Source organism: Coturnix japonica, chromosome 5 (assembly GCF_054131305.1).
Source record: "Coturnix japonica strain WE chromosome 5, WE-NBRP24, whole genome shotgun sequence".
In the NCBI taxonomy this organism is placed as follows: domain Eukaryota; kingdom Metazoa; phylum Chordata; class Aves; order Galliformes; family Phasianidae; genus Coturnix; species Coturnix japonica.
Window position 1 is genome coordinate 41,338,257 of NC_140667.1, and position 24,154 is coordinate 41,362,410.

At 37.2% G+C, this 24,154-nt stretch overlaps 1 protein-coding gene across 2 annotated transcripts in view; it reads right to left on the bottom strand.

Moving 5' to 3' along the window:
• Positions 1-343: 343 nt before the first annotated feature.
• Positions 344-24,154, bottom strand: part of KCNK10 (potassium two pore domain channel subfamily K member 10) — a 50,664-nt gene continuing 26,853 nt past the window's right edge. For both annotated transcript variants that reach the window (XM_032445033.2, XM_015865415.3), the window contains exons 4-8: positions 22,426-22,543; positions 19,880-20,040; positions 7,345-7,531; positions 4,382-4,524; positions 344-2,408 (exon numbers count right to left, since the gene is read on the bottom strand). In XM_032445033.2, the coding sequence (XP_032300924.1) occupies positions 1,785-2,408; positions 4,382-4,524; positions 7,345-7,531; positions 19,880-20,040; positions 22,426-22,543 (1,233 nt within the window). In that variant the 3' untranslated portion in view covers positions 344-1,784. The remainder of the gene's footprint in view (positions 2,409-4,381; positions 4,525-7,344; positions 7,532-19,879; positions 20,041-22,425; positions 22,544-24,154) is intronic.

Below are 24,154 nucleotides of genomic sequence, written 5' to 3' on the forward strand. Positions count from 1 at the left end.
GGTGGTATGTGTGACTAGGAATGCTTACCCTTATACCTATAAGCCTACAGCTTAAATTGCAGGACTATTTAGGACTTGGAGAAGGCTCAGGGGAAGCACTGCTGGTGCAATCATGTATTTCATCTCCAACATGCAAAATCATCTATCTGCAGTGGCAAGCACAGTAGCCCACAGGCTAAGACTACCAATATTAAGTGTTTTTTTGGTAATTCCTACCAGTTATTTTGCAGCCTTTTGTTTGAATAATTACTATTAAGTCTAGGGACATTTGTGTTTCTCAGATATGTCCAGACAGCAAACATGGTTTTTTGTTTTTTTTTTTAAATGCCCACAGTTTGGTTATGTTTCACTTTTGCTTAGGAATGCAGAGTGCTTATGTTTCAATTCATCAAGAAAAGAGATAGCAAATGTCAAACAAAATCATACCTGGAAGGAAATAAAACAAATAATTCAAAATACTTGTTTAAAAAGTTACAAAATATGACAGCATTAATGGCACTTAAAGCTCTAAGCACTTAAAAGATTACCACCATATTTTTCTCAACTTATTTTCCTAAATTTCTTCAATTTCTTCTTTTCTTTTTCTTCTTTTCTTCTTCTTCTTCTTTTTTTTTTTTTTTTTTTTTTTTGAGATTACGCCTGCAGCTCAAGTCTAAATTCAAACCTAGCAAAGGGGGCATAGAGCCCTGAGATTCTACATTTTCCCTGGCCCTCATTTGAATAATGTATACGCTCTTATGTCTATTTTTAAAAATTCAGATTCAGCTACAGAGAACAGCAGTTTGCTGACATGCAGAAGCTTTAGCTTTCCTTCTGTCTTCATAGTCTTACAGCATTAAAATTGAAGTTTATTTCAGTGGTAGAAAGTGTGAAAGAGAAATTCCTTTTTAAAAAAGCAATTGGCCCACTGTTTTATACACTTAGCCAAATATCATTAAATGAATATTTCTCTTCTTTTAAACAACATAGCTCTAGATGTTGCAGTTTCTTCATTACACTTTCGTGCTGTGAGTTTACACTGAATACTTCCTATAGGAGAAAAAGATCCATTTATTTTCTTTCCTTCTCCTTTCTTTTTTTTTTTAAATCGCTGCATTACTGGTTAAGATAAATACCCACAGAGTTGTTTGTTTTGTTTCTTTGTTTTTCCTTTTTTAATGAAAAAAAGTAATCTGACCCTTAAATATGTCTGTGTTGATTTTTCAAACCAGCATCCAGCTGGTGGCCGCATCCTTTGACATTCTTTTGGAGTTTAGAAAGATAATGCATCTGATTCAAAAATGGAAAAAAAAATCTAGCTTGGATCACGTGCCAAAACGTAAACTAAGCCTTACTGAAAGTTTCTAGTTTGCTCCAATCATTTCTCCTCTTCTTAGTCACCAGGGAAAGGCTTAATGAATACATACTCCATTACAAAGATACGCTCCTTTTCATCCCTTTCAAAGGCTCTTCTTACATTAATATGTAAGAATTTGTCTAATATTAAGCCATGGTCATAGCACTCTGGTGGCATTGCCATAGTTCAGTCTCTTCCTTTGTGTCTTGCCCTGGTAATCTAATACAGGCTGAAATTTCCATGTGCGTAGCTTTCTGTTGCCATTCTTCAGTGCTGTGTTCCTGATTTGTTTTGGCAGAGCAAGCTTGAGTCTTTATGGCACAGTGAAATATTCTTCGATGCTATATAATTCAGACTGAATAAGGAGTCTGTATAAGGCACGTGTCTCAATATATATATGTATATAAAAACACTAACATTGTTAATTCAAGTCAAGCATCTTTTACATTTAATTTCTGTCTTCAAGTAATGCTTTGTTTTCATGTTCCCTTTCTTTGGTTTCAGTGGGGATCACTCCATTCTCCAGGTCCGACTGCTGCTGAATGCAGTTGGTCAGAACTGTAGTGCTAGAAGAGTTCTCAGAATTACACATCTTCTCAGTCTCTTCTTCCTTTTTTTCTTCATCCAAGGAGTAGTTTCGGAAGGTCTCGTAAATTTTACGCACATCTTCAGGGATGGTCTTTTTGAGGTCTTTGTTTTTCCTTTTGGTCATCTTAGCAGATGATCCAAATTTGTTAATGATGTTGTCCTCAGATGCCCCTTGCCCATGCTTGTGGAGTTGATCGGACCCTTTAAGGCGTAGGTTGTTAGGCCTGTTGTTGATGCTTTCCTGAGATGAGGCCTTGAAGCGTCCTGTTTCCAAGGCAGTAAAGACTGAGCGCTTCTCTGGAGAGAGCATGTCCAAGGAGTGGGCTCGCTGGTCCAGGCCCAGGCGTCGGCGCTCCATGCTCCGGATAGTGGCTGCCCTCTGAAGTTTGTCGTGGATCTCCACACTGAGCCGACGCCGTGTCTCCCTGAACTCAGCTGTCACGTTTGCTTTCCACTCAGCTGCATGGGCTTTTATTTCTCCAACCTTCACAACAACAAGGAAAGAATAAAAACAAAACAACAATCAAATGAAGTGACATTCATTCCTATTGAGTAGTAGCACAAGAACATTTTTTTGTCAGGCATAGAAACAGAGACCAGTCTCAACTCCAAAGCATACATCTAGGCCCAGTTTTGATTAGCACAGTGATTATACTCAGACAGGCTTTAAGATTACCAACCAGTGACTAGTAAATGGCATATGCAGCATATTACTGGAATGCCTGTTTCATAGTTTGCTATCCTGCACATTTTATAGCTGTGTTACTTGGGGAGAGTTCTTCATGCTAATCCCTCCCTGGTTAAGAACAAAATTCCTGACTTGTAATATCATCAGGAGGAGGAAGAATTACTCACTATAGTTACACTAATATCCCGTAGAACATTACAGCACCCAGTATAGCAATATAGTAATGTACTTTCCCATATTGCTCATGGTTCAGTCCCATTGTTCAGTGTTCTGGCCAGTGCCACAAAGCAAATAATGTTGAGAGTATCTACTGGATAGCTTCAAATACTTCAAAAGCCTGCTGATACATCCAGTCCAGATTAATTTATATTGGACATTTCTGGCTGTATCTAATGGAGGTGTACATTATATAACTGTTCAAATACTACCACCCCCCCCTTAGCCATCAATAAGCGTGCTGATTCATGAAGAAATTTTCAAAACACATCAGTGTTCTGTGTGGGAATCATCAGCATGTCCTTAAATGTCTCACAGCTCTGTTCTGTTTCACTGCTTTGCACCTAAGAGAACAGTAATGACTAAGAATAAAGCACTGATATATATTAAACAAGTACTTCTACTAAAAAGGGGAAGGAAACAAAAAGATAAATGATACAGGCCTTTTCTAAAGTTTGGCTAAAGAAGAACAATTACCCAAGCACAATGTCGGCAGCTCCCAAGAGTGCTGTGTCCTAAACTCAGTTTCTCCATTCAGTTGTCCACAGAGTACTATCTTTGGTTCCTCAAGCCGGATGAAATGGTCTCCACTTAGAAGTGGATTGACTGTAGTAGCACATATCTCACATCCACCCTGAGAGCTGAAACTTTCACCTGTGGGTGCCAGAGCCAAGCACTGCAGCTCTCTTGCCGCATATCAGTCTGACAGCTCTCTTTGAAGCCTTTTAATTCATGAGGAAACACTGAGTCTCAGGGAGCACAACTGCCTTCACAAATGATAAATAACATTACCTCTGCCAAATTTTGGTTATTCTTGCTCTTTGGTTAACTCTGCCAGGTTAGCTTTGCTAGGAATACAGGAAGACACTGCATTAAAAATTGAAACTGTATTAACCCTCTGTCAGCAGGCTTCAAATAAGGAGGTATGATAATTACTTTTCATCTTCTGCTCTTATTCTGAGCATTAGCAATATTGTCTTTGGATCATGGAGGACATGATCAGAGAGAAATGAGACACGTTTTCCCTGATGCTGACTACTCAATGTCTTAATTTTTAATAATGCTGTACTCAATAAGGGACCTATATCCAAACCTTTATTCAGAACCATATTCTGTGACATAGGGAAGGGTGGAAAAAATCAGTATACAGCCTGAATTAAAAACAAATTATTGTTTAATAATTACCAGAACCAATTAATGCCTTAAAAAGCCATGCACCTCTAATGTTAGAGAGAGAACACTGGTCATTTTTATCACAGTTTTGTAACTTGTTTCAGAGTGAAGGCTGGCCTCTTTTTCATAAATGCAGACCTGCTGGTGTGTTCTGTGTATTCACTAGTACTGACAGATGTGTAACAACCTATGTTTGTTTGGTTGCTTTTTTTCAACACTTTGTGAAGGAGCTACAAGATCAGAGCTATTAGAAAATGAAAGGCTTTCAGTGGAGGCAGTACTGAGCATAAGTCAAGCAGAGGAGTATCCTCTAGACAACTAGGAATCAGGCACTTAGAAGTCTCTTATAAAAGGACAAATCACTGAGACATTAGTCATACCTCTTCTTTTGTCTTCTTGGACAGGACCCTTAACCAGTCTCCAATCATACTCAAAACAGCAGCAAAATAGGCAAGGCCAACAAGGATCCAGAACCACACTAAAGGTTTATACCACTCCCGATAATGGATGTCAGCATTTCCTCCTGAAATAAGCATAAACTTCTCTTTAGGAAACATATGATGCCAAAATTGACTGCAAAATTTCTGCAATTCTGAGAAATTCCTGAAAATATTTCTTCATCCTTTCCAACACCACTGTACTTCTAATAAAAGATGAGAGATCTGTCAGGTGGGAGGAACAGTCTGTTTTTAATTTAAGACTAGGAAATTACATATTGCTCTACTGCTACGTGACCTGCCAAAGCACCTAGTAAACTTTTTTCCTTATGTTGCTGAGACAGTTCAGAAGCAAGTCTGAAACTCCTGCTTTGATACTACATGCAACAGCACAAAAACATTTTCAAGAAAAAAATTATTACAGTTTGTCTTCCTTATTCTGAACTGCCTACAGCCTGGTAGTTTGGAAACATCACAGTTCAACCCTCTCAAATGATATATTCCAGATTCTTTGGTTTTAAATAAAGGATTCAGAGATCTCCGTGTAGGAGACAGAAGAGTAACTTTACCAAATGAGGATATTTGACAGGAAGTTGGTGCTGTATCAGCTCTGATAATAAGGATATGCTGTCTGCTTGGATGTAAGTTATAGGGATGAATTCTCTGGCCAGTGACTTTAGAGGAGATATATATCAAATGAAGCAACAAATATCACAGAACAGTTGAGGATGGAAGGGACCTCCGGAGGTCATCCAGTCCAACCGCATTGTTCAAGCAGTTTTTCCTAGAGAAGATCTCCTTGGTTAGAGGGGAGCCAGACATCAACTTTTATCTCCTTTAGACACTGAAAAGCCTGTAGGATTTTCCTCTTGTAAAATACCTCAACAATACAGTTCAGAGTTTCCACCTGAACATTTTGCAGTCATTTCAGATTACAGTTCTGTAAGTATTTTAATTTTATCCAGACTGATCATGAGTGTGTGTAAAGCAGCTGAATGTTCCCAAGAAAGCTCAGACATTTGAGTATTGGCAGGAACCCAAATATTGTTTTTGATGTTTCTCTCTCATACGCTATATGATTCACTCTCTTTTTCTAGTCTTCAAGAGTGTAAAAGAGTGGTAGATGGGGGCTGCTGTTGCTATGGTACAATGAGGCTATTCTGATCAAACACATCCCTACAGAAGCTTGTTATGGAGCAGATTGTCTGGGTCTGTCTTACAGAGTAACGAGCCAACTGAGAAAATATGAGACCACTTTTTTCAGCCTATAAAATATTCTGGCTTTTTCTTTTTTTTCAGTCTACATCCATAATTGTATTTCCAACAGTAGAACAGAAACCTTCCCAGTCTGGCAAGAACTGAGACATTTTTTAGTGGAATAAATCAGTGTAGCTTCACTGACGCTGCTTTACCCACTATGGTATAACATTCTCTCTTTGATGTTGAAGGGGTAGCAATACGGCGATGAAAGTGACAGAAAATAAAAGTAACAGAAAATCTTTCTCAAAACCAGCAATAAAACTCAGATTTCCTGGTGATCACTTGCCCTAAACTCTTATCATGAGACCACCTTTGAAGTTTTCTCATTCAGGGTTTTGATTTTTCAAAAATTCTGGTTATTAGTAGCCACCCAGCTGCGGATTATATAGTCTTGATTATCTTGGATATAGAGCAATTTAAAATTTAGTACTCTGTTGATTTTTTATAAATATGTTATTCAAGAAAATACTAACAAAGTGTAGATGCCTAAGAAAAATATTGCTAATTATTTTTATTTCACACTTTGATACTACAAAGCCAGAATACCAGTGAGTTTCTCTTCATGCTTAAGTGGTTAAAATTGACTGAGTTCATATAGGTACTTTTAAAGCTGGATGTTCATTACGTGTTTTTTTCATATCTGGGGCTTTGTTCAGTACAATTTTTTCCTCAGTAATTCCTGTCTTCCACACCATTATGTCAGAAACATAGGAGGGTGAGAGTGTTGTCTACAAAATACTGTCTGCTGTTCAGCAAAGAAAACTTCACGTATCTTTGTTTCTTCATTTGATATTTTTACTCATTCGTACTTCACTGATGTTTAGGAAATAATAAAATAGAAGTGTTATTCGTCTTTGCATCTTAATGCCTACAATTAGTATCCCAAATAATCCAATAATCAATAGTAATCCAATAATGGGGAAAGAAATCTCATTTATTTTAACCAATATTTTCTTAGCAAACAGTAGAGCAAAATAAATTCTCTCATCTCTGAAACCAACAGTCCTTACTCTCTCCTTGGTAATTGATAAGGATGGATATTTATAGTTCCAGATAGTACTGTATTCATCTGAGAGAATAACCTCCTAGCACTAAGCTGCATATGCTGTTAGTCCTTTTTTGCTGTAACAGAGCATCTGCAATGTCAAAATTCCTGCCAAGGCTAGAGAACAAAATCCAGATTCTCAAATGCTGCAGATCATGCAAAAGAAGTTTTTAGCCACCCTCTACTGTGTCAGACCAGACGTTTCTCCAGCCTTATAGCTCAGCTCTACTTTGTATAGCTTTGTCCATTCATCATTTTGGCTACTTGCTTCAGCAGTCAGCCTCGTCTTGAGACCCAGTGGACTAATACAAACCCTGAATTCAATAGGAAAGTCATTTGACTTGTACATAATTCATTGCATGATAAGGGGTAATCAGGACTTCCCAGACTCCTGTTATCTACACTGCAGAAAGCTTGCACTCTGCAGATGGCAAGGCACCTGGCTCCTAATTCAGCATGGAGTTGTCTATGTTATTGCAAAGTAACCCCAACAGAAATACATGGCTTCATTTCTCTGAATACAATAAATTGTAAAAAGCTTCCTCTCTGTACCAAAAAATAAATTCTAAGAGCCAAAGATTCTAGGCTCGGTGCTGCTCACCTGCTACGAAGTCACCAAAACCAACAGTAGTCAGAGTGACAACCACAAAGTAGATGGACTCCAAGGCTGTCCATCCTTCGATGTGTTTGAAGATAACAGCAGGAATGGTCACAAAGACAATGCAGCCAGCCAGGATGAAGAGGATGGTAGAGATCACCCGGATCTTTGTTTGGCTCACTTGTTTTTTCTGGAGAATGGACAAAACAAAGGAAAAAAAGTATGTTATTGGAACTGTATAGTTTATTTTATGAATGGCAGACAGATCATGCTGATATCATCAGGTATTTCAATTTCTGTCATTTGTGAACTTATTAAATAGAACACAACTCTTCCTCTCACTAAGTGAGAACTGTCCCTAGAGAACAGTGAACCTCAATGGTCTGAGCATAGAAAAATTGTGATTTCTGTTTTCCTAGATAGTCACTAATCTACGAGAAACACGTCCTGGAAAACTAGTCCTGAGTTTCAGAAAGGCCCCAATACACACCAGTTTGAGTTCAAAGTGGGCATTAAAACCAACAAAGATATATGTAAGTCCACAAAGCCTTACCAGCCCTAAGTGCTCAACAAGGAATACTGAAACTAAAACGATAACAAACCTTTTTTTTTTTTTTTTATTTTTATCCTGAACGAAAAATAAATAATAATAATAATAAAAAAAAGATAGAGGAAATAGTACATTTTATTTACTAATACTTCATGCTTTGTGTTTTGCTACTTACAAATAAATCATGAAAAAGGCTGACCTTGCACTCTGGAATACCAGCTTGCATTCCCACGTTTGAAGGTATAATAGAGCTATTTATGGATTTCAGAGCTTCCCAGTTCACACCAAAAATACAGGTTTTATATAGAATTTATATAGAATTCCAAATAACCTGAGATAAAATTACCTATGTAAATCTGTGCTGGAAGGCTCTTGAACAAATATTGTGCATGTTACTGGATGCTATAAATTGAATACAAATACAAGTAGTGTAAGTGCAACATTTTACACTCCTAGATCATATAAACTCTCACTTCATTTAATATAAACTTGGATTTTATTTTCAGTAATACTGATATAAGCCTGGATTAACATAACCAATTCTGACAGATTTATTCCAGATTTTCTGTCCCATACTTAAATGAATTCAGAATTTAATAAAGTTTCGTGAGAAAGCTGAAATGTACTATACAAAAACCTTATTATGAATTAATTAAAGCTACAGTATCAATTCCGTATCTGTCCTGGCAAAGGAATGTGGAGTTCAGCATGAGTTATGTATTACCAATGATGGAAAAAAGAGTGGAAGAAATGATGTATAAATCTGTACCTGATATTCAGGACATCCACTTGTTCATGAGTTATGAATTAAGACAAAAGACAATGTAATTTTACCTGTCCAATAACTTCAAAAGTTAAGAGAAAACTATTTTTATTTTTATTTTTCTCTCTTTCAGGTCCTACACATCTATGCTGATTAACAGGATTCTTCCATGGCTTTTGCCCTTTTCAGGTACATAAACCTATTTAGAAATGTTCTGACCTCCTCAGTGTCAACAAAAGGACCAAACAAAGTTCTTATCTTCCCAGGCTGACACAACAGAGATGACACAGATTCATTCAGAAAGGAGTAGATTCTTTTCCAATTAGAAGACATTAAGCGTGGGACTACAAGATACTACAGTCCATTTTCAGACTAGACAAAATGCTAAATATATGGCAAATTACACCATATTTCAAATATGCTTCTTGCAAGACTTTCCAGTGTCACCTCATATTTCATAGAGACTAGCCCAATTTACCATACTACTCAATTTAAAATATCACTGGAATGTTTTCTACCTTACAGTGAGATCATATGTTACTTCTGTCTTCCAGAGACTTTCTTTTCTCTGTTCCTGACAAATATCTCCAGGACCTCAAACAAGTTGTTTACCTCTTTGGCTAGTTGAACGGTGTTGTATTTTTAGTGCTAGTATACTGCACCTTCACAGAACATGCAGTCCTTGTCTCTACACCAGACACTGCATTTTGGAGCACTCCTTCAAAGAAAACATATTTTTTAAACTCTTCTTTTGTCCCCTTTTCCTGCTCCTAACTTTATGCCCTCTCCCATGCTGCCAAATATTCTTGGAACAAATTCTCTCTTCCTGCACACTAATTAAGCAGCTTGTCTTCTAAATCATTTCCTCCAGATGAAAATGTTTTAACAAAAGGAAAGCCAGTCTTTGTATTCAAAGCATAAAACAGAATATCACACACACACACACACATATATATAAATTTCAATTCTTATTTTTTACAAAGCACATTGCTGTTGTATCATAAGAAGATGCAATATTCATCCTCTGTTTCTTAAGTGTAGCAAGTACCATAGGAGAAATGGATATTAAAAACTGTAAGCACTCACATTTGTTGCTAGGCTTGGTAGAGATGATCCTGAATACATACTAAACACAGATAAGGATAAAGTAAGATTCGTTTTTTACATAGCTTTTCTTTTTCCCCCTAAAACAACACTTCTGCAGGGTGTTTGTCTAGACCCAGATGGAATATGCAGCAAGCTTTTCACAGGGCAGCAGCTTTCTCAAATGTTATTTTTATAAACTGCTAAGCATGGATCTTGCTACAGTCATAATGCAAGTACTGATGTTGTGTTATGAAAATACAGAAACACTACTATGGAAATTTTCTAGGCTCAGTATATCTCTTTTCTATCTTCTTTCTCTCTCAAGAAAGCACAGTTAGGGCTTTATGATATGCATCGACTAATTTTGTCAAGGTGCTCATTATGATACTGAAGAAACAAAAATAACAACATTAAGACCAAACTTCTATTCTGAAAGAGCTGTATACAGGCCCAGAAAAAAAATAAATGTGGAAAAAGAGGCAGCCATTCTGCATATACTATTCTCAGACACTGGAGCAGACAGAGGGCAACAGAGGCTCATGACACAGACTTAAAGAAATGCAAAGGATTCATTCAAAGGCCAGATTTGGAATATGCTGCTTCTTTCCTCCATCCATCCTTATGCTCCCCTTTGAATTATAGCTATATCCTCTGCTTCCAGAGAGTGCAGAATGAGTTCATAATGGTTGTTCTGCATTGGTTCCCTTTACCTGAGTGGATTTTAACTTTCTAGTCCTGGTAAACCTGTTTTTGGTAAGCACTGAATCAATGCTTTCTTCTTTTAAAAATTTCCATTGGAAGAAAAGCATTTCCTGAAAATGCACTTCATCATCATTATTCATCAGTTATGTTCTTTGTTAAGGAAGATAAATAATCATTCATATGTTTGGAAACCCTTCTGTTAAGACACAATAAAATTAATTGACAAATACTCTCTTACCTTGCACTTAAATCAGTTCTCTGTCACTCAATTGCCTACTATCCCTATCTTTGCTTTATTAATTTATTCTTTGTAAACATTCAGAAAGGTTCTAAAATGAGAGGCACACTACAATTCTTCACTACTTTTTGTTGAAGATGCTGTTTGCAAGAGCTGTAAAATATTAGAGGTATTGCAGTTCAGTGACAAGAGTACAATCCAGTAAGAGAAATTATTAAGTGCTTGAAATTCTAATAAAGAAAAACAACAACAACAACAAAAACACATTAAAAGGTCTCATGTGAGCAGGCAAAACAGTGCAATATTTCCTCTGGAATGCCCTGTAGCTAATGCTCTAGATCTCTAAGCTAGACTGCTCTCTGTTTAACACAGAGAAAAATAAGCATTAAAGTAACATGAGCAATAATTACTTTGCGGGATGAACTTCAGTACTGATGCATTGAAGTGAGTTGAGGTTCCAGATAACAACACACTCAAGATTTAACTATAATAAGTTAATAAGTTAGAAAGCCTCATTTTAGAACAGTCTTTTCTCCATTTATATTAGCATTTTGTGAGATTCATTTGACTCTAAAATTGGAACAATTACTATCTGTTCCTGATGTTGACTTATTCTCCCTTTTTAGAGCTGCTACCTTCTCTTTCTAGCAGCCCCCAGCAGCTTTTTCAATTAACCCTAGGCTCAATACCCCCTGTGGCTCTGCTCAGGAGTAGATCCTCTTCAAGACTTTCATGATCTTCTCTTTGAAGTTGCCTCAGACTGATGCTGTATTTCACTCAAGTCCTGCAGGCCTAACAGACAAAAAGGTGGACAGGTCTAAAAGGCCTTACAGAAATGTCAAGGTCTGTACCTAAATCTTCAGGAAAATATTAACCCTTAAATTGGAAGTCTATTTGCAAGCATTTTTTTACTTGCAGGATTAAAGAAAGATGTGCTCCACAGCCAGCTGAGGTAAGCTTTAGACTCTGAACTGATGTTTGGCAACAAAGGGCTTTGGGTTAAAACAGACGTCCAAAAGGTTTGTACTCAATTTGTAGAGATAAAATGCCAAAGAACAGATACTCCATGACTGGGATCCACAGATTTTGTCATTAATTTTTGATTCTAAGCATATAGTCTAAGCACTTTGTAGCAAATATACTTTCCTGTAGCTTTTATACAGCAGAGTATTTGAATCAAAGAGTAACAACGGTATATCAAAATTTGTACCACAAGGCAGAAGTTGAACTTAAATAGAATTCATAGACAAATTTAGCTCTGATGAAGAGCCATTGCATGTAATGGAGTCACAGCCTGCACCAGGCTCACTTAGTTCATGCACGGAGTTATCATTTGGCTCTATCTTGCATCTATCTTGCAGTGTGAGGACTACTAAAGCAGGTAATGACCAAAAGTAAAAATAAAACTTCCTCTTCCATTTCCATAACCATAATTAAAGTACCGGATGGAAGCAGAAATGAAGCTGTGGCCTGTACATTCTCTACATTCTCAAGGTATTTCAGAGACAGACCCTGTAAATTTACTACCGCTGCATTTCATCCTCCACTTCAACACTGCAAAAGTCAACGGTCACACTTTCACCATTGCTACGCATATTACAGTAAAGTGACCAGATGGCCCTGGGTCTGGACTGCTTTACAGCCAAGAAAAGCAGTTAGAAGAACAAGTGTTTCATGGAAGAGCATTGAAGGAGTCCAAGCAGAAAGCAGCAGAAAGCAGAACACTTCTGTGAAGTACACAGAGAATAACAGTCTCTTTAGCGTCAGATAAAGTACTGATGAACTAGATGTGAACACACTCAGAGTTTTCCAAACTAGAGCAATTATCTAGAAAACAATGCCCAGGATTTCAGAAGAGCTTCATGTATTTTAACTGAAACAGTTGTCAGACTATTCATTAAAAGGATTGAAGCACACTTCCACACTGCGTTCTATTGTTCTCTGCTCAGTGAAATTCCTTTTCAAGAGGAAAGACTGAGGTGTAGATCTATCAAAAGTAGCTTACAATCAATCCCACTGTCGTGGATGACAGACTGTTTGAATTTTCATAGGCTGAAAAAGTCATTGTGTTGAAGTCTCGTTTCCCTGAAGACAGTACATCAGTCTTAAATTTTTACAGACAAAAGATCCAGAAGAGTAACTCCTCAGCTTCAACTGTTTTTAAAGACAGTTATTTTTTGTCTAAATAAAGTTTGATGAGGAAGATAAGCTAAAATAAATAGAAGCACAGCATTTGCTAAGTCTGGTGCATCTTGCTCATGATTCTGGCTTTTTTAAATTACTCTTTCAAGCTGCTCTTTCTGCTATGCTTTTTTGCATAAAGCCTATGCAGACACTGCAAGTTCTGGATTCTTGCAGTACTTCTATTCCTTAATTTCACTTCTATCATCAGCTAATATACAGAAACATCTTCAGAACTGAAATAGAGGAACTGGAAATGAAGAACTCATCAGTTTCATAAGGCACTACAGATGTATTGCTGACAAGTACTAGTGTATGCCTAGTTTTTTAGTATTTTTATGTTGTAAAGCCTACTTTCAGATAAATATACTTCTTGAGAATTAGGAAGGACAACTCATTATAAGCAGGTCTCTTTTGCTAGTACCTGACCATGCATACATCCATAAATGTAATGATAACTGACTGCAAAATTTTGATTTGCATCTAGGTTTTGGTTTAAATCACTCCTAAATTTCAGAATACTCACTTTTGAAATGTACACTGAAGTGCTCACATAGTCGAAATAAAGCATACTTGAATATGTACAAATATAAACCAATGCCATTTTAGTGTACAAGTACCCCTTTCACATTGTACGAGAAACTGTAACTCTCAGCCTGACACATCAGGAGTTATAGGCAAAAGTACAGATAATGAGCTGAGACTTGATGCATTTGCTGTTTCTACTACTCTGAATTTGTAAATTAGCACTGTACAACAAATTTTTTTTATCTGTACAAGCTTTCACCAGACAGATAAATTTTTTCCTGAGCAAGTTATTCTGCTGCTTCTGGAGCAGAACAGTAGCAGCTTCAAAGAAGCAAGCTCCTAAGGAATGAGAGAAGCATAAAATTGCAAAAATCAAATGAAAACTGCTTTAGGTCAGCACACACTGTGTAACGTTTCTCTCCAAGGCTACATCACCTTTGGTCCTCCAGCAACAAGGTGACTTTGTGAATGGCAATAGAATTTGCATCATCTCTTCCTCAAAGTTATTCAGCAGCTAACTTAGCAACTTCATAAGAAATATTATATTAAAAGGAATTCAACTGTAAGTCTACCACACACTTTCCACATTGCTGGATAAGATGCATGCCTTGCAATAGTAGTTTTCAGAGTCTTTGCTCCCACATCTGTAATGTCTGCCTAGGATGGCTGATAGGCCAGTCAGCTTAAGGCAATATTCATGTACAACCCACCCACCTGAAAAAGCAAGGCCCTGTCTGTCTTGTGTATCAGCATCCAGCAAGTTCAACACATTGTAGGAGTTCGTAACAGGGACTGCTGATGTGAAGTGGTGAAGAAAGTAAAGTAGCCTCAGCACTCATTCCTTATTGTGACCTTACTGGTTACAAGATTATGATGAGGGAAGTCAGTTCTGAGGAAATCATGCAATTGTGCCTCCTTCCTATTTCATGCCCATCACATATCCCATGGAAAATAACTGCAAAGCAGAACATAATGGCAGTTCCAGGTTTGGAGGAGCAGAAAGGTCAGTAGAGCAGAGACAGGTGGATAGATCAAAATACACCTGAAATTATGAGGGAAAATTTCTTCTGTAAATGGCTGTTTGGATCTATCTCCCCATTCTTCTAACAATACCTTCATGTCAGCTTCATTTAATTTCTGTCATCCTTAACCACTTCTTCGAACATCTCAGCCTCACTTCTCTTAATTTCCAGTTGGCTTCTTCCCTTTCATCTCACACCAACTTGTCATTTCCTCTGGCTATGTATTTTCCTGTCTGTTTAAAAATAATGCTTATAAATCACTGTTTCTACAGAATCTTAGTACAGAAGTTTTCTTCCTGGCTGGCTACTATGGTCTGAAAGTGGTAATAACCTATAATAGAATGTAATTAGATCTACTGTCTTCATTGCAACAATAAGAATTTCTTATTAAATTATAAAAGCATAGGATTCCTTTCTGATGGCAGAATTTTTTATATTCACCTGACATTTTGTTTTGGTGGAAATGACCCAGGAAACTGTTAGACTAAACTCTGAACACTGGAATTTCAGTTCATAAATCTTGAATCATCTTGGAACAGTACTGTGTACATGCACCACTGGTTTGAATTTTATACCCTCTCCTGACAGTTCTGTCAAGAGACAGAATACCAGCAGATGGCAGATTGATCATTGCTCTAGTTCATTCCTCTGTGAAAGCTCTTGAGTGTGATAAAAATAACATAGAATTAAAATATTAAAATCACAGCTTTTTACCTTACAGAAAGTAGCAGTAAGTAACTCTATATTAAAACAAAAACAAAAATAAAAAACAAAAACCTAAGATAAGATGTTTATAGCCTCAGTGAGATTTTAGCAGCTACTGTGGTAAGACAATGGTGTTGGCTATTAAGGAAATGAAATAGAACTTAAAAGAGTTTGTTGATTTCTGGCATAATTTGATTAGATGTCAGGAAGTAGAGATCAAACTTTTCCATCAGTTTGACATAATTTTATATGCACAGACATGAAGGTGTCAGATTTTATGAACAAAGTCCAAGTGCAAGCTTTTCAACATCAGATATTCAAAACTGTGCAGAGGCTCTTGCTAGCTAATGTCACTAAGGTTACAATAAATCTACCTATTAACTATGTGCCAAATTTTGAATATAACAAAAATAACTGAAAATCCAGAATGATTTCCCTGTTTTGTCTAAGCTGTGATCTGAAATTGAATTTCAGGCTTTGAGAGCAGTATCACCTAAAAGCTTAATGTATCCGCTAAAAAAATAAGAACTAATGCTGGTGTCGGTCTGCAAGATACAGAATACAGAGTAGTGGATGCCTTGCAGGGAGCAGGTGTGGGTTCTGAGTTATGGCATTAACCCAGTGGAGAAGAAGTAAAGGAAAGCTCTCACAGCTTCACTGGACAAGCAACTGGACCGATTACTCTCCTCTTCAAAGTTTCTTTCCCTTGAGCTGTTGTACTCATTGCTAGATAAGGAATTCATAAAGATAAATCCTGTCACTGGCAAAATAACAAAAGTGAACAGAGCAACTGAAAATCACTAAAAAGAATTTGATTCTCTAAGAGAAAGAATAGCTAGGATAAACCTGTTCTATACAGAAAGGCAAACAACAGTGTTTAGGAAGGGTAGAGCTTTAGAAGTTGCTTAAAGAAAGCTCCCCAGTGGCTCAGTGGGACTTCTGCCCCACTCCCAGTCCAAGCTTTCAACAGTAACTAGTTTTTCCTATATCTTTTTCAAGGTTCAGATGAAGTCCATTGCTGGTTTGTTTGTGGTGGTTTTTGTTTTTGTTTTTTTATTATTATTATTATTATTATTATTATTATTACTAGTGAGGGGGGAAGTGCATGTATTTTCAATAAAACTTATAGGTCTTTCATATTTAGAGCACATCATTTCTCAAGAGGTCAACAGGTAAACAAGTTCTTTAAGCTTAACACTGGAAATACAGGCATCAGACGTACCTGTTCTGATAATTCTCATTCGTTGAATGATGGTTTGTTTACAGAGACACTGTATTTCTGCACAAAGTACTGTACTTTCTAGATGCATAAGCTTCAGAGGAGAAGTTTTGCCACCACTCATGTTTCTGTCTGCTTGCTTACAACCCTGCATGGTGATCAATGCTCTACTTGCTATATTGCCTGGCTTGTCCTCAGCACCAGTGCAGTAAGCCAGCTCAGTGAGAGGAGTCATAAAGCCCAATAAATGCTCCCAGCAGTTTTACCTTACATGCCAGAAAATCGTAAAGTGCTCTCAGAAGCATGATGTACCCACACTCAATGTCTGTACTGAACTGCAAATGAAGGGAAGATCTGTCTGGTTATGGTCATCCAATCTACCTCCAGTTAGAATCTAAATACTTGGTACAAAGTCTGAATAAATACTATCTGAATCTAGCCTATATTTAACTCATGATAATGACACTGCATTCTGTAGCTGTGTATTCTGGAGTGCTATCCTTTCTATCTTTAGATGTTTTCAACCTCTGTTTATATAGTACAATCTAAAAGAATTGAGTTTGTTCTGCTGTTTATTATAGATCTTAATTGGTTATTAAATACCCATAAATATCCATTGGTTATTAAAAACAATAAATTGGGTTATTAGAAATGAATGGGGCACTCAAGGTGCAATAGCACCATGGATTTGTGCAGTGACAGAAGGGTCTTTTCCATTTGGTTCTTAGCCCCATTGCTGACACTCTTATGCTTTTTAACCACCACTAGGTTTTGCAGAGTTATCTTCAAAGAACCATCCACATTAATTCCAAGTCCCTCTAGGAGTAGCAAAATACAGCTGCCATCTCTGACTAAATATACTAGAATTTATTTCCTCAAACTAAAGAACTCAGCATTATTTTGTACTGCTAACACTAGGTTTCATTTATCATCTTATCATCATTTTACACCTTTCATTTTAGCTATTCTGAAATATCTAGAGGTGCAATTTGCAGACACTGTCATCTGTAGATTCTGTCATCTGCATATTCATCTTCTTCTTGTCTGAGTCACTCCAGACCATTCCTGTCAAAACAGTAAGATTCCATCAGGACTCCAGCTGATTCACACCAATGCTCTACTCCTAATCTCCATTTCTCCTTCAGACAGCTACTGATGTGTGAGATCTTCTCTCTTTCCTCATCACAGCTTGATTTTCTTATAGCCTTTGATGAGAAAACTTCTCAAAAGCTTTCAGAAATGCAGAACATAATATCAACAGATACTGATACATGCTCAGTAAGCCTCAGCTAATTCCAAAAGATTTGTGAGGCATACCATCAATGTTTTCTTAGCTCTTCTAGTGTCTTCTTAGCCTACATTTGTACCTTTCAGTCTCATTACAGATATTCTGCAGATTTTGGTGTCCTAACAGTTGTAGCAGGTTGCTTTACACTCACAAATATGTTGAGTTTGAGTTCCTCATGGAGACAAAGTAAGAAACAAGACTTACACATTGAATAACAGAAACAAAAACTACATATAGAGCTAAGAGCTCACTGCTCATAATTAAATCAAGAGCGGTTGCTTCACTTCCGGATTCTCTGATTAGTTTCAAACATAGATGGTTTCTGATTATATAAACAAATCATATTAATAATTTATATATATACCATCATTATAATAATAATTATAATTTACATTAGCTAATATAAAGTATATCTTATGTATTTATGAAAAATAAGGTAAAAGGAGCAAACATATCTTGGTGATATGTACATTGCTTTGGAAGCTTTCAAAATACCAAGGAGGAAAAGGAATTGTTCGGATGATTATAAAAAACAAGCAACTGCATTAACTCAAGAAAAGAAAAGAATACTTTGAATACCAAAAGAACTCCCACTATGTGCTGAAGAGCTATATTCTCTATTAAATGGTAGTATCAGCATTCATCTATGAATCTTAAAATACTTCAAATAGAATATGTATATTTTTATTTGTAAACTATCGTACTGACAGTTTAATGGTTTTGTCCAAGTCATCTAGAAAGCCAGTAGTACAGCTGAGAATCATTCAAAGATTTTCTAACTCCTTGTGCATATTATAACTACCACACTTCTGGGGGAGCAGAAGCAGTCTGGAAGGTTCCAAGATTTCTTCAGGTGAAGTAGGTACAGTTACAAGAAGGTAGCCTGGAAATAAAGTTGTGAGCTTGGCTACCTCTGTTTTTGCAGAACCAGCCAGCCTGAGTCACCTTTCAACAACCTTATTTTTAGTTCATAAAAATGTAGGCCATTTTCAAGTGTTCAGTCAGGCATGTAAATGCTTACTCACCCATAATCAACCAGCCACCTTTTTCCACATTTAGTCTGAGAGACACTCCTTATGGCTAGTCTGGGACACTTCACAGTAACTTAATTAAAAGGGAAATTGCTCATACTCCAGTTAAATACTCAATTATTTCCTTTAAAATACAGCTACAAGTAATTTGCTCTCAGCTGTGGGAATGTTTCAGAAATAGATGCCTATTAAGCTAACCAGTTTGGACAGCTTTTCATCTTCTCCATCCCTGGAAAGACTTACCTCTAGTTATGCTGCATCCAAAGGAACCATCATAGAGGTCACTTCTAGAAGTTCTGCTTCAAAGAGAGAATCCCTGAAGTGAACCATTGGCAAATTAGCAAATTACCATTTGCCAGGTCAGCAGCAGTGCTTGCAAAAGAACTGCTCCAGGTGATATAGACACCAAAAACAGATGGTATCAGCTAGAAGAAGGGAAATTATATGACCTACTCAAATCTAGAAAATCTCTGCAGAAGGTTGGAACAGGCTGCCCAGAGAGGTTGTGGTTGCCCCATCCCTGGAGGTGTTCAAAGCCAGGTTGGATGGGGCTCTGGGCAACCTGGTCAAGTAAATCAGGAGGTTGGCAGCCCTGCCTGGCAGGGGTGTTGGAGATTCATGCCCCTTCTAACCTAGGCCTTTCTATGATTCTGTGATTCTATGTACTAGTATTATTCCAGTTCTTGTACCAGCACATCTGTTGCAGTGTACCCACTTCTTGCAGTGAAAGTGTATCAATCAGGTATTTCTCTTTCCAAGTTAGTATATATTCCAGTAACCCTGATTTCCAAGTCCTTTCAGCTTTAGTAGTAATTCAGTCATGACCTAAATCAGCATCCTTCTTCCTACAGCTGTTATACTAACTTCTCCCTATATTTAGTGTTCAGGTATACTTGTCAAAAATAACCTGTGGAGTTTGGAAGGCTGTTTTAAACTAGTCCTTGTAATGAAGCTAGTTTAGTAGATACATTCTCCAGAGATAGCCTACAGTCACTGAAAAAATGATGGATCCTTGGAACAGAAATACAGAGCCTACTTCTGCATCACCATGTAGAGAAAGTCTATTTCTTTCAACTGACTACAAAGGCTTTTAAGTAGATAAAGCATCTTTTCAGCTTGGAATGTAAATTCTTCAGGATGCCTAACATGTGAAAAGGACTGTAGATAACAGCAACAGAATTAAAAGCAAGTTACACAATGGAAGTAAAAAACTGACAAAGCTTACTCTGAAAACTTTTTCCACCCTTGCAATACTCTTCCCGAAGATTGTTCCAAGTTGGTCTCCAATTCCAGCCAGCAAGAAGCCAAATAGAGGAATGCCAAAGATGGCATACAAGATGCAGAAAACCTTGCCTCCAACAGTGCTTGGGGCAATGTTTCCATACCCTGTAGAGAGAAACAGTTGTTGGAAACTTCAAACTTATATGAGGCTTTTTAGAAAAACTAATGGGCTGTTACTGCAGAGATGCCTTTGTTCTACATGTGATTTCTATTTACAGATTTTCCATGAAATGATGTCACTTCCCAGGCAAGCTACCCGCAGAGATTTAGTTCTTCATTTGTATACTCAGTTACCCATATCTTCTATAAATTCAGGTCCTATTTAAAGTTATTTTGTGATTAACTAATCTAGTTTGACTTATCATGGCACAAAGATCATGCAGTGCTGGCATGGTGCCTGCACACTGGCTGCTCCTCTCGGGCTCTGTCAATTATTTCCTGACAGGAGTGTGATTCACCTGACAAGACTCATTTTCAGTGGTTAGCTCATAATTTCCTCTCCCCTCTCCACTCTGACGAGTGCAAAGAAAACATGTTTGCACTGCCCCCCCTTAAAGCCACAGAAAAGGACTTTTCAGATTTTGTAACATGTATGAAAAGGGATATAAGGAATATACAGTACAGACCTGTTTAACTGTATACCAGAGGTGGTTTGATCTGAAGGTGATCTGGAGACAACATGATTGTGATAACCAGCACTCTCTAACACTTGCACTGGATAAGTCCATCTCTCACATGATGGAAAAAAGACTATACACAAGATATCTACTCTCACATCACTATCTACCCTCCAAACCACAGTCCTTTTCAAAGCTGCATCCAAGATTCGAGATTTCTCCTAAAAGTCTGATAAAATTCAGGCTCCACTAGTCAGCAGACTGAGAATGACCATGTAATCTGTTGAGTGTCTGTGTAACGGGGATACTAACAGGACTCTGATAGATAAAATAAAACCATTTTCATGACCAGACACAATATGCAGACTTTATGCAGCCTATAAAAATCACATTCATGGAGAACTTAAAGCAGATATGGGCAAACATCCAAGTTCTTTTCAATAAGTTATTTTAATAGCAGATGCCAAAGAATATGCTTACATAAACTATGCCTATAAAGCGGCATTTATTTCAATGAGTAATTTAAAAGCTTGTCACTTGGGTCTACTGAGTAAACAAATATTTAGGGAGGATTTTATAAACATTTGATTCAGAAATGTTTTCTTTATCTCCGCCCCCTTTTTTTATGCTGCCATTAAAAATACATGGCAATGTAGCTTAGCAGATAGAGGACTGCACAAAGGAGTATGCTTTATGTAATCACTCTTTCATCCTCATCATGACAACAAACAAGGCACAAGTCTCCACTGATCTAAAGGTACAAGGCTCTACTGTTTGGGCAACATAGCAAGTCTTGTAAATGCACCAGGTTATTTTGTTGTATTAACCGTGTAAAGAACTTGCATAAATCAGATTCTCATGATTGAAGTCAGAAGAATACTTAGAAGCAATGCAAATAAAAAGCGCAAAAAAAAAAAAAAAAAAAAAGCCAAAGGGTTCTAAACTCTTGACTCCTAACCAAGACAGCGCTGAAATCAAGCTTAAAATTATAAAGCCACTTTATAATTATCAGGAAATTAAATTTGCCACCAGTGATAACAATTCATCTTATTTTCCTTCAGACCAGAATAATGAAAATCCAGCTGCTTCATCTTTGAGTAACTCCTTTTCAGGACAAAAACCCTAGAACACCTAAAGTGAGCATTCAGAGATGAAGAAGCTAAATACATCGGACACAATATACAGAGGACACAAATGCCAAGGGCCTTAATAACAAATCTACTAAAATCAGTGGTTCAAGAAAAGTAAATGGAGCTGGTTAGAACACTCTTCATATAACAGAGAAAAAAGTAAAAATATTTCAAGGCCATGAATTCCAGAATGGATTTTATTTTTTTTCATAATCTACACTTTGTGACTTTCCTTCTAGTAACACATTACTAGCATAAAATGTTAATTATGTGGATACATTTCCAGTTACAAGTAGTATTGTAAAAAATGAAACTTTTGTATCAAATACAAGAGTAAAAATCAAAATTGATGAAAGAGAGGTTGTCATGGGTGAATTAAATTTTGATGTTAAAATTCAAATTGCCAACAACATATAACAGTTATTTCATCTGATTCTGATTATTGATCTTTCAAGTGATAATTAAGTTCACCTGCTCTAACATTAAGAACAGTATAATAAAACTTCAGCTACGTCAGTGCTACTTGTTTTCAGTTCAGCGTTGTTTTTCTATCCTAATTATGGAAACAGCTTCTGATTATTTACCCAGAGGCCCAATGCTCTTGAGATGCAACAGAGGCACACCTCCTGAGAACTGAAATAAAAATTAGCCACTTTACTTCTTTGTGATATACCTTCCACAAATTTATTGGTAATCCAGGTCTCAACTTGACTATGTATTTTAAAATATAAACATAAACATACCTATTGTTGTGATGACTGTTCCAGCAAAGAAAAAGGCACTTCCAAGGTCCCAATGACTGCTGTTGTTAGAGGAATTTCCTATGGGACTAACTCCTGCATTATCTGCATCAATAGCATGCTGCAAAGAAAAAGACAGCAAATCAGTCTTGTGTGTGCCTTACTGTATCCTATGTAAATAAGTATAGGCTTCAAAAATAATTTATAGGACCAAGAGAGCAGTGTAGATTTACTTTTTAATACCTGCTCCAAGTTTATTAGTATCCTCTGTACACAAGATCTGAATATACGACTGAACAAAACAGATGTTAAAGTGGAATTCAAGACACAATACATAGATAAATGACAAAAGAGACAAAGCACTCAAGAAGGAGAGGTCCAACACCAAAAGAGATCCATAAATATTGTTCTTGCAGTGGTAGCTGTCAGAGGAAGAAATTCCTCAGAGGGAACAGCTGATGTTGGAAGCAGCAAGAAGGGTGGTAAATATAAATAATGTTCATGAAGTCAATTGAAGCTAGTCAGCCAAAGATTTTATTTCCCAAGCAATTAATAATTGATAAGGTTATTTATGTTTTATGCTAACTAAAGTAAAAATTATATATAAATATGCCATATAAAATGAACAAATAACTGCAGAAACATCATGAAACAACTTTGCAATCATGTATTGGGGGATGGATAATAAGGATGGTGAATGGGGATGGAGGGAATGGAGAGTGTCTGCAAGAATCCCATGGTTGACAAAAACTGGTCAGAGAAACCACTTCTAGCAGCAAGGCAGTGTGAGTTACGTAGCTTCAAAGTCCGCTTAAGCCAACATGTATCTACTCAGAACTGCACGTGCTGAAAGATAAAGATTTTTCTTGGCCCAGTACCCACTAATCTGCTCCCCCAGTACAAGTTCAGAAACACTAATGCCAAAAACACTAGTGTCAACAGAGGGAAAGGAGCTGTAGAAGAAGAGACACATAAATAAAGACAGAGGTGAAATGTATCTAAGGAGATTGGTACAGGACAACTCTTTTCAACATTGTTTCTGCAAGTCAGGCAAAGCTGAACGTAAAATTAAAGCACATGCAAGCTCCAGACTCGAATGGACCAGTTACATGAAGCCAGTGCTCCTCTGTAACTGCCCATATGTCAGGAAATAAGGAATTAGGGAAAGTGTTTAGGACCAAACCCTTTGAAAGGGCTTCTTTACCAGTTGCTGGCATACCACAGGTGCTGTGAAAGCAGAGATCATTTGTTTACCCAGAAGAGCATAAGTCAGCATAACAGACAGGTTGTCTGCTTAAATAGGCCATGACACGCTGTCATCTACCCTGGCACTTCACTTCTGCCAAGGAATGCTGGTTGCCTTCCCCATGAGTGTGTGAATGTCATCAAGCTAATTGCAACACTTAAAGCACATTTGAGTTTACACAGTTTAGCAGATCTGTTTGGGCCAAACACTTACTGCTGAAGTGAAGGAGCATCTCTGATTGCCTTAGGTAGCTTAGAGCTTCTCAGGCTCCCTTCACATCCACAACAAATCTTTTTTCTTTTTTTTTCTTTAAAGCTTGTCTGACATCATTCATTTATAAATATCCAGCTACTTCAATGCATCTGATAAATACACAGCACTTTGTACACAGTGATGAATATACTAGGATGATGGGAAGTAGGCAGGAAGAGCAGAGATGCCTTGCAGCCACCAGCTATTAATATGCAATTTTGGGTCATGTGATCC